The following is an 11,597-nucleotide window of genomic DNA, read 5'->3' as shown; positions in this document are numbered from 1 at the left end:
AGGGTTTTTTGTTCCTGGAATTTTAACGTTTTGATCTTTTTAACTTCATAGACAAATCTAAAATGAATAAGGAAATGCAGTTTAAATGTTAGATTTAAAATAGGATTTATTATTTGTTACGTTTAACTACCTTTTGAAAACTGTTGTGCTGAAAAGATTTTTGTAGGATTCTTTGACAAATTTTTGTATTTATTTGTCAATTCATAAGGTGATTTAAGTTTTTTAACTAATACATTGATGATTAATGTCATTATTTTAATTTTAAGTGCCATTCCTAGTCCTCCACAGAAAAGCAGCCAAGTTTGCGCAAGAAAAGCAAACACATTTAATTTGGATTGGATAGCAATCACAAAGTTTGTCTGCGGAACTGAATTTACACCCTCGGGCAAAACTTTACAAATAAGATCATTGTCATTCAAATCAAATGTTAGAGGAGGTGAATGAGTCTTGGCTGTCTATTTGCCACAGGCTCAGTGAGACTGCTGCTCCATGAGTTTGGGTTTGACCAACTCTGGAAACCAGATGGAAGATTCTAGAAAGAGAATGAGATGAGAGCTCCAGAGCAAACAAAGACAGCTTGGGCTTGTTTATTTGGAATGTCTGAGAAAACCTCCTACTTTGCGAGAGAAACCCTGAAAGCTTGCTCCCTTCTGTCGGCTCGGCGCTCGAGACCTTACTGTGAATAACAAGAATAGGAGGAGGAGGGAGTGAGGAGAATGTGTGTGTCTTCTGCTGGCAGAGTCATGGGGATGCCAGAGCTAGGAGAAACTGATGAATGGGTAGACAGGTCTGCGGCCTTGCTCTCCTCCTCTCCGGGGTTTCCCATAATGCCTTTACATGGAAATCTTTATAGGCACAGGGGCACTGCCAGATATCTGGTCTGGTTGCTAACAGCAACTTAATGATGTGCTGAAATATACAGTGTCTCTCTGTTGTTCTGGGCAGGAGTGCTATAAAATCTTCTAATTAAGGTCTGACTGTAAACTTGAAGGTTGACGGCTTACTTTCAAATGCTAAAAAGTGAGATTTTAGCAGCCAGAAAGAATAAATCTGATTGGTATTTGATGCCATACAAGTCTCCAACTCAAAGATATCAGTATTTGTTATTAGGGGTCGACTGGTATGTGTTTTTCAGGGCTGATACAGATTATTACACATCAAGGAGAACAATAGCCGATATTTTATCTAAAGTTTTTTGGTGTTTAAAGACTGTTCTGTTCACTGAGCCTGCATTCATTTGATTTAAAAGACAACAAAAGCAGTAATATTGTGAAATATTTTTACTATTTAAAATAACTGCTTTCAAATTGAATATATTTTAAATTTGAATTAATTCCTGTGATTTTAAAGCTGAACTTTCAGCATCATTACTTCAGTCTTCAGTGTCACGTGATCCTTCAGAAATTATTCTAACATGCTGATTTGCTGTTCAAGAAACATTTTAATTATTAATATTATCAATATTTAAAACAGTTGAGTACATTTTTTCAGGGTTCTTTGAATAGAAAGATACAAATATCAGCATTTATCTGAAATAAAAAGCTTTTGTAATGTTACACTATACATTCAAAAGCTTTGAGTCAGTATAATTTTTTAGAAATAAATTGTAGAAATTAATACTTTTATTTAGCAAAAGTGATTATAAAGACATTTGTAATGGTACAAAAGATTTTCATTTCAGATAAATGCTGTTCTTCTGAGCTTTCTATTCATCAAAGAAACCTAAAAAAAAATATACTTGGCTGTTTTCAGCATAATAAATGTTTTTTGAGCAGCAAATCAAAATATTAGAATGATTGAAGGATCATGTAACTGAAGTAATGATGTTAAAAATTCAGCTTTGTAATCACAGGAATAAATTACATTTTAAAATATATTCAAATAGAAAACAGTTATTTTTAAAAGCAAAACATTTCAACATATTACTGTTTTTTGGATACTGGTACTTTGGATCAAATAAATGCAGGCTTGGTGAGCAGAAGAGAAAACATGTTCAAAAACTTTTGACAAATATATATTTGACTGTGTATATCTTAAAGGAGAAGTTCACTTCCAGAACCAAAATTTACAGATAATGTACTCCCTTGTCATCCAAGATGTTCAAGTCTTTCTTTATTCTGTCATGAAGAAATAGTTTTTTAAGGAAAACAGTTCAGGATTTTTCTCCATATAGTGGACCTCTATGGTGAGTTTGAACTTTCAAAATGCAGTTAAGCGCAGCTTTAAATGATCCCAAATGCAGCTGTAAATGATCGGAAAAAGAACGGTCTTATCTAGCGAAACGATCGGTTATTATTATTTATTTATTATTATTAATTACAATTTATATATATTTTTTTTAACCTCAAATGCTCATCTTGTCTCTCTCTGCGATGTGCATGAGTAGTCTGTGCATCTCAGAAGGTACAATTTTGATGTTGAGGGAGACAATGAGATGGGAGTTTTTTGACATAGTTCAGGCAGAGCTAGACAAGGTGAGTGTTTGAGGTTAAAAAGTATATAAATTGTAACTATTATTTATTTATTTTTTAAATAACCAATCGTTTCGCTAGATAAGACCCTTCTTCCTCGGCTTAGATCGTTTACAGACGCGTTTAGGATCGTTTAAAGCTCGGGGCACCATAGAAGAAAAATCCTGAAATGTTTTCCCAAAAAACATAATTTCTTTACGACTGAAGAAAGAAAGACATGAACACCTTGGATGACGAGATTTTGTTCTGGAAGTGAAGTCCTCCTTTAATTGAAAAATGTATGTTTTTCTTCTCAGGATGTGAAGATCTTCCGGGCGCTGATCCTGGGAGAACTGGAGAGAGGGCAGAGCCAGTACCAGGCACTCTGCTTCATCACACGGCTCAACCACAATGAGATCATCCCCAGCGAGTCCATGGCCAGACTCCGACAGGTCAGTCCTGCTGCTCCCAGTCCCCCCTCGAAGGCTGATGACAGGGCAGGGAGAAGTCACTGGGGTGAAAACAAGCAGATGCTGGGTGTTAGAGTTGAGCTCATGGGTTAACTGTGTTGCGTAGGAGTGTGATGTTTTAAATGGGAGATCTCAGAGGAACAAGGCTGTAAAAGCCTTTGATGAGTAGTTCCTGGGAGGGCAGCCAAGGTCTTAGATGTGCGAATATGAATGAAAGGTGTGAGAAAAGACCGGAAACATCTAGGTTTAAAGAACGACAGGACTAATACTAAAATTGTACTTTTTGTACTACAGAAAAATCCCCAGGCCATCCGAACGGCGGAAGAAAAGAGAAGCACGGAGATGCTGAGTATGAACGTAGCAGTCAATTTGACACGGACGTGGCAGCTGAGCGCCCACATCCACAACATGTGCAGCGTCGCCCGGGAGGCCGTGTACACGCGCGAGGCTGATGTCAGACACTGGCTGGACAGAGGCAAGCATGCTTACTGCATCCCTTAATTACACCCTACCAAACCCAGCATGCTTAAATAAATATATCGCTGACAGTGCACTTCACATATTAACCCTCTATAGCCTGATGTATGAAATGATCCTTTTCCCCCCCACTTGAACTCCACATTTAAACTTTAGACAAAATATGTAAAAAGTAAATTAAATATAATTTAAAAAAACACATAGTGTGAATCATGTATCATTTAACACATCAGGCTTTAATGGTCAATTAAAGATACCAACAAAAATTGAAATTAATCCTGAAAAACAGTAATATTGTGAAATATTATTTCAATGTAAAATAACTGTTTTCTATGTGAATATATTTTAAAAAGTAATTTATTTCTGTGATGCAAAGCAGCATTTTCAGCATCATTACTCCAGTCTTAAGTGTCACATGATCCTTCAGAAATCATTCTAATATGCTGATTTATTATCAATGTCAAAAACAGTTGTGCTACTTAATATTTTGTTGGAACCTGTGATACTTTTTTTGGGATTCTTTAATAAACAAAAAGTTAAAAGAAACAGCAAGTGTTTAAAATAAAGTTTAAAGTTTAAAAAAGTTTGTGGTCAGTAAATTTTTCTTCCTTTTTTTGGATGTGTTAAATTGATAAAAAGTGATAAAGATTTTAGTTTCTATTTGAATAAATTCTGTTCTTTTTAACTTTTTATTCATCAAACAATCCTTGAAAAATTCTTCACAGGTTCCAAAAAATATTAAGCAGCACAACTGTTTCCAACATTGATACTAAACATAATAAATCAGCATATTAGAATGATTTCTGAAGGATCATGAAGGCTAGAATAATGGCTGATGAAAATTCATCTTGGCATCACAGGAATAAATTACATTTGATTAAAATATGTTTAAATAGAAAACAATTATTTTAAAATGTAATAATATTTTATAATCTTACAGTTTTTTTCTGTATTTTTGATCAAGTAAATGCAGCCTTGCTGAGTATAAGAAACTTTTTTTTAAAAAACATTAAAAATCTTACTGATCCTAAACTTTTGAATGGCAGTGTTTGTATTAATAATATTAAACATAGAACATTTGGACAAAATATTAAAATAAAAAAATTAAGTTTGTATAATATAAATATATATTTTAGATATATAAAATGAAGTTATGTGATAACATTTTTATAATGAAAAGTGATGTAATTTTTAATTATTGTAGAGCAGACTATAAATATTTTATATGAGAAAAAACTATAACCTTTGTCTCTCTTTCTATTAATATCATATATAATTGACATTATTATGAATAATTCAAATAAATTATAGTTTCATGAACATTTTACAGTGAAAATTAATTGTTTTCATCATGATAAAGCAGACTATGTTAATAACTATATTAAAACTATATATGGCCTGGACCACAAAACCAGTCATAAGTGGCACAGGTATATTTGTAGCAATAGCCAAAAATACATTGTATGGGTCAAAATTTTAGATTTTTCTTTTATGCCAAAAATAATTAGGATATTAAGTAAAGATCATGTTCTGTGACAATATTTTGTAAATGTCCTACCGTTAACATATCAAAACTTAATTTTTGATTAGTAATAGGGCTGGGCAATTTGGCTTAGAATCAAAATCTCGATTAATTGAACATTTTAACCCGATTACGATTAATGAACGATTATTTTATTTATTAATAAAATTATATTTAATTATATTTATATAATAATTATTTTTTTGCCCTCATAGTTCACTGACAAGTTTTGTACAGTAAATATGTTCACATATTACAAGCGAGAGATTTTTGGATGAAGGGTGCATTACTTGATTTTAAAATAATTGAAGGAAACACACTATCTACGATCTATGATTATTAATTGAACATCAGTGTTGAACAACTGAAATTAAAGCAAGCATTGCTTAAAACGAAAAGTCACATTTTTCTTAAATTAGTGAAAATAAATAACTTGCACTATTGGAAACAAAATAAATAATTTTCAATGTTTTTCATATTAAAAGTAGAAAATAAGCAGTATCTCCTCTAAATAAAATTACCCTTGTATATCCTGTAAATACTTTTTACTGTATAAATACTGTTTAAGCTCTCCATCGACATGTCGGCGGAATAACGTAACGGAGTGCTTGTGTTTTTTAAAGGGAAAGTAATTGAAATAATCTTCCTGGAAAAATTTTAACGATTATAGGTTCTGAATGTCGATTTCGATTATTTTTCGATTAATCGCCCAGCCCTAATTAGTAATATGCCTTGCTAAGAACTTCATTTGAACAACTTTAAAGGTGATTTTCTCAATTTTTTAGCACCGTCGGATTCCAGATTTTTCAAATAGTTGTATCTCAGCCGAATATTGTCCTATCCTAACAAACCATACATCAGTGGAAGGCTTATTTATTCAACTTTGGGAAGATGTATGAATCACAATTTCACAAAATGACTGCTTTTGTGGTCCAGGGTCACATATTTGTAAAAGTTTGACTTTCTAAATATTTGAAAAAATTCATTTTATTCTTTTTAGATGAGTCTTGAATTTTCATGTTTAACTATTACTGTAGACATGGCAACAGTAAATGATAAAACAAGTTTAAGCCTCATCCAATTCTTTTCAACATCAATTTAATGTAGTTAAACCCAGTACAGATGCCTTACTGTTTTAATTGGAACACATCTGCCTTTGTAACGCCTCACTGACCCACATAGCTTGACGCTTGATGATCTGTAACTACAATAAATGACTTTTCCGCTTCTCCAGGTGCGGAGGGCTCCATGTTCGAGCCTCAATCAGTGGAGGTGCCAGGCCTGCAGAGCTGCGGGACAGTGAAGGACCTGTGGCAGCCTTGTTCCTGTAGCTACAACCTCAGACTGGAATGGTACCCCTGCCTGCTAAAGTACTGCCGCAACAGAGACGTCTCCGGCAGGGGCAGCCCGTATAAATGCGGCATCAAGAGCTGCAGCAAAGGCTACCAGTTTACTTACTACGTACCCCACAAACAGCTGTGCCTATGGGAGGAAGAGACTTAAAACCACATATGCTTCTAAAAAAAAAACGTATTTAATGTGACCTTCACCACAGGTTTCATTCACCTCCAAGCCTTCAGACTCGTGCCTTTTGCACAGAGGAGAAATGACGCTGGATGGAGTGTGATTTGAGCAGTTTGCCACGACTTTGAGCTGGTCAGTAGTTTTAAAACTCTTACCAGCAATGTGGGATTGAGACCCAAGCGATTTTGGGACGAGCAACCTGTGAATTAGTCAGTATATAACAAGATATAATCTTACAATTTGCTGGATCTGGTTGCCAATTTTAATTTTTTCTGAAACTGGTATTATTTATTTTGCAGTGGGAAATGATTGAAGACACTTAAGCACCGCGCACACGTTCAGAGAAAATGCTTTTTTTCTCTCTTTTTAGGTTTATATTTTAACTGTTAGATTCAAAGCACTGTATTAAGTTCTAGTGGACGTACGCATGCTTTGATTAATATCGGTACAGACAGAAAACGCTATTAATTCAACGTTTATTTCAGATTGATTCAATCATGTGAATGATCTCACCTCAAGTCTTAATACTGGGAATATTTGGGAGTGTGTTTTCATTTTCATTTACTCCATTGCACAACAGTATCATTTAAAGGGACAGTTCACCTAAAAAATAAACATTTTGTCATTTACTCACCCTCATGTCATTCCAAACCTACATGAGTTTCTTTCTTATGTTGATCACAAAAGAACATATTTTGAATAACCAGACTGTTACTGGTTCCCATTGACTTCCATAGTAGGGACAGAAATACTTTGGAAATCAGTACCAGTAACTTTTATGTTCAACATAAGAAAGAAACTCATTTAGGTTTGGAACGACATGAGGGTGAGTAAATGATCAAATTTTCATTTTTGGGTGAACTGTCCCTTTAAGGACCAGCTGGATCAATATACTAACTCATAGTTTGAAGTATGGACTCTCATTAGTTGGAAAACAGGCAACATTGCAAAAGTGACATGAGGAAACCAAAGTAAGTGAGATGGAAAATACACAGAGAAAGCTGATGAAGTCCTGCTTAGATTGTCACTACTGTTCATCCAACACTGCCATCTTCTGGTTATGCAACATTACTGTCACTCAGGCTCCTCTTTATCAGTATGACCTCAAAACATCAGCAGAGCTGTGAAACCATCACAAACACGGATTCACGTCCGTTTGCGTGGTATCAAACGTCCTCGAAGAAATCATTTTCATTCAACAGGACCAAATCCGCAGACTGAACACTATCATGAAGAAGAAAAACTGTATCATTGTTCCAGGTTTCACTATATTCACCTTCAACTCACGTTTAACATGCCACAGGTGACTCGGTTGTCGTTCATGGTACTAAAATGTTTATACTGATTTATTTAGTTTTGTTTATTTTTTGTTTCAAAGAGTTTAAGTGTTATGTTAAAAGTGTTTTTTGAGATTACACCTCCGCTAACCTCCCCAAACAACAGCCATTGTCTGGGATACAAGTGCCTTTGGTGATTCAGTGTTTACTGATTCTTTTTAAGGATAAAGCTGTTATGAATAAAGTATCAAAACTATTTTCCTATGAAAGTGAATATGAGCATAATATGAAGTAATTTTAAATAAAAGCTCCTTTGGCAAAGTGTCTTTCATAACCAGTTTTTTTTTTTTTTACTCTTAAATTAGCAAAATTGTTTTTAAATGCATTTGAGCTGCAACATTGTGATTTGGTGGCAAACAGTTTAGCTGTTATTCATTATATAACACAATCTAATTTATTATAAATCATTTTGTAGCTTGCAAGTTAACAGTGTTGGGCAGTGTTGCCAAGTCCGTGGTTTTCCTGCGGAATTGGGCTGCTTTAACAATGTTGACGAGGGTTGTTTTTCATCTCCATGGGTTGAAGCAACCCTAATAACGTAATATTTAACACCTGGAATGCTAATTTTATCAGGGGAATCCTGTCAAAAAACGTGTTTTTTTTTTTTTACCCGTCAGGATGCTTTTTTTTTTTTTTTCTCCCCAGGGGACCTCCCACGAAACAGGATTGGGCTACTTTTGAGTAGCGGTTAGGCGGGTTTTGGTGTTGAAACCTGGCAACCCTGACTGAGACCCTCTAGGGGGCAATGGTCATGAACCATGTATTTTAAAGGGATAGTTCATTCAAAAACAGTGTTGCCAAATTCACGGTTTTCCAATGTCAATAGCAAGTTATTTACTCCCTGGAATGCGAATTTTGCCAGGGGAACCCCGCCAAAAACGAGTGTATTTTACCCCCGGAATGCAATTTTTACAGAGGGACCATCTTCGATCCCTGATTAGGCTCGAATTTTGACTAGTTTTGAGTTTTAGCCAGGGAAACCCCACCAAAAACAAGTGTATTTTACCCCCGGAACACGGGACCACCTTCGAACCCTGATTGGGCTAATTTTGAGTTTTAGCCAGGGAAACCCTGCCAAAAAAAAAAAATGTATATTGGCCCCAGAAATTAATTTTTGCTGAGGGACCACCTTTGAACCCCAATTGGGCAAGATTTGGGCTAGTTTTGAGTTTTAGCCAGGGGAACCCCACCAAAAACAAGTGTATTTTACCCCCGGAACACGGGACCACCTTCGAACCCTGATTGGACTAGTTTTGAGTTTTAGCCAGGGAAACCCCATCAAAAACAAGTGTATTTTACCCCCGGAACACGGGACCACCTTCGAACCCTGATTGGGCTAGTTTTGAGTTTTAGCCAGGGAAACCCTGCCAAAAAAAAAAAAAAAAATGTATATTGGCCCCAGAAATTAATTTTTGCTGAGGGACCACCTTTGAACCCCAATTGGGCAAGATTTGGGCTAGTTTTGAGTTTTAGCCAGGGGAACCCCACCATGTACTTTACCCCCGGAACACAATTTTTACTAAAGGGGCCACCTTTGAACGCCAGTTGGGCTAGATTTGGGCTAGTTTTGAGTTTTAGCCAGGGGAACCCTGCCAAAAAAAAAACAAATGTATATTAGTCCCAGAAATTAGGTTTTTGCTGAGGGACCACCTTTGAACCCCAATTAGGCTAGATTTGGGCTAGTTTTGAGTTTTAGCCAGGGGAACCCGCCAAAAAAAGTGTACTTTACTCCCGGAACGCAATTTTTCCTGAGGGTCCATCTTTGAACGCCATTTGGGCTAGTTTTGAGTTTTAGCCAGGGGAACCCGCCAAAAAAAAAAAAAAAAAAAAAAAGAAAGAAAGTGTATTTTACCCCCGGAATGCAATTTTTACTGAGGGACCATCTTTGAACCCCAATTAGGCTAGATTTGGGCTAGTTTTGAGTTTTAGCCAGGGGAACCCTGCCAAAAAAAACAACAAATGTATATTAGTCCCAGAAATTAGGTTTTTGCTGAGGGACCACCTTTGAACCCCAATTAGGCTAGATTTGGGCTAGTTTTGAGTTTTAGCCAGGGGAACCCGCCAAAAAAAGTGTACTTTACTCCCGGAACGCAATTTTTCCTGAGGGTCCATCTTTGAACGCCATTTGGGCTAGTTTTGAGTTTTAGCCAGGGGAACCCGCCAAAAAAAAAAAAAAAAAAAAAAAAGAAAGAAAGTGTATTTTACCCCCGGAATGCAATTTTTACTGAGGGACCATCTTTGAACCCCAATTAGGCTAGATTTGGGCTAGTTTTGAGTTTTAGCCAGGGGAACCCTGCCAAAAAAAACAACAAATGTATATTAGTCCCAGAAATTAGATTTTTGCTGAGGGACCACCTTTGAACCCCAATTAGGCTAGATTTGGGCTAGTTTTGAGGTTTAGCCAGGGGAACCCGCCAAAAAAAAAAAAGAAAAAAAGAAAAAAAGTGTATTTTACCCCCGGAATGCAATTTTTACTGAGGGACCACCTTCGAACCCCAATTAGGCTAGATTTGGGCTAGTTTTGAGTTTTAGCCAAGGGAACCCCGCCAAAATAGTGTATTTTACCCTCAGAAGCGAGAATTTAATTGAGGGACCACCGTCGAACCCCTATTGGGCTAGATTTAGGCTAGTTTTGAGTTTTAGCCAGGGGACCCCGCCAAAAAAAAAAAGTTTTTTTTTTTTTTTTTTTAACTGAGGGACCACCTTCGAACCCCGATTGGGCTAGATTTAGGCTAGTTTTGAGTTTTAGCCAGGGGACCCCGCCAAAAAAAAAAAGTGTTTTTTTTTTTTTTTTTTTTTTAACTGAGGGACCACCTTCGAACCCCTATTGGGCTAGATTTAGGCTAGTTTTGAGTTTTAGCCAGGGGACCCCGCCAAAAAAAAAAAGTTTTTTTTTTTTTTTTTTTTTTTAACTGAGGGACCACCTTCGAACCCCGATTGGGCTAGATTTAGGCTAGTTTTGAGTTTTAGCCAGGGGACCCCGCCAAAAAAAAAAAGTGTTTTTTTTTTTTTTTTTTTTTTAACTGAGGGACCACCTTCGAACCCCGATTGGGCTAGATTTAGGCTAGTTTTGAGTTTTAGCCAGGGGACCCCGCCAAAAAAAAAAAAAGTGTATTTTTCTTTTTTTTACTGAGGGACCACCTTCGAGCCCCTATTGGGCTAGTTTTGAGTAGCAGTTGGATGGGTTTTGTTGTGAAAACTTGGCAACCCTTCCCAAAAATGAAAATTCTGTCATTAATTGTTCACCCTCATGTTGTTCCAAACCTGTAAGGCCTTTGTTAATGTTCGGAACACAAATTAAGATATTTTTAATGAAATCTGAGAGCTTTCTGATGCTGCATAGACAGCAACACAACTGACGTGTTCAATGCCTAGAAAGGAAGTAAGGACATTGTTAAAATAGTCCATGTGACATCAGTGGTTTAACCTATAATGTTTGGTGTGCAAAGAAAACTAAAATAACGACTTAATTCATCAATTATTAAGTCATGTTTACAGAGTATTTTCACGACTCGTCAACAATTGGCCATATTGGCGTCACTGATTGTTTGTTCAAACAATGCCACAGAACCAAACAAAACTCAAATATTTTGCTGATTATTGCTGATGAAAATGTTCACTTGTTGTCATGTTTTAGGCTGTACTAATTGGTTGGATCAGTAAAAACATTTGGAGTATATACATTGCCAAAAGTAACAATAACAAATCAAGGAGAAGAGAGCAAAAACCCTTCTGAGGAACAAAATGCATTTGTGGTTGGCCAAAGTGAACCAGAATTTCCAGAGCAAGAATCTTTACAACATTCATGTTTGTTCGT

At 36.1% G+C, this 11,597-nt stretch overlaps 1 protein-coding gene across 1 annotated transcript in view; it reads left to right on the top strand.

The window, feature by feature from the left end:
• The window catches only part of LOC141284332 (out at first protein homolog), a 15,083-nt gene extending 7,029 nt beyond the window's left edge, over window positions 1-8,054 (top strand). Inside the window, exons 4-6 of the mRNA XM_073817336.1 lie at window positions 2,768-2,902; window positions 3,215-3,395; window positions 6,154-8,054. Of these exons, the coding sequence (XP_073673437.1) occupies window positions 2,768-2,902; window positions 3,215-3,395; window positions 6,154-6,422 (585 nt within the window). The 3' untranslated portion in view covers window positions 6,423-8,054. The remainder of the gene's footprint in view (window positions 1-2,767; window positions 2,903-3,214; window positions 3,396-6,153) is intronic.
• The last annotated feature ends 3,543 nt before the right edge of the window (window positions 8,055-11,597 follow it).

Source organism: Garra rufa, chromosome 14, assembly GCF_049309525.1.
Source record: "Garra rufa chromosome 14, GarRuf1.0, whole genome shotgun sequence".
NCBI classification, from domain to species: Eukaryota; Metazoa; Chordata; class Actinopteri; order Cypriniformes; family Cyprinidae; genus Garra; species Garra rufa.
This window is presented reverse-complemented; position numbering and strand designations above follow the sequence as displayed.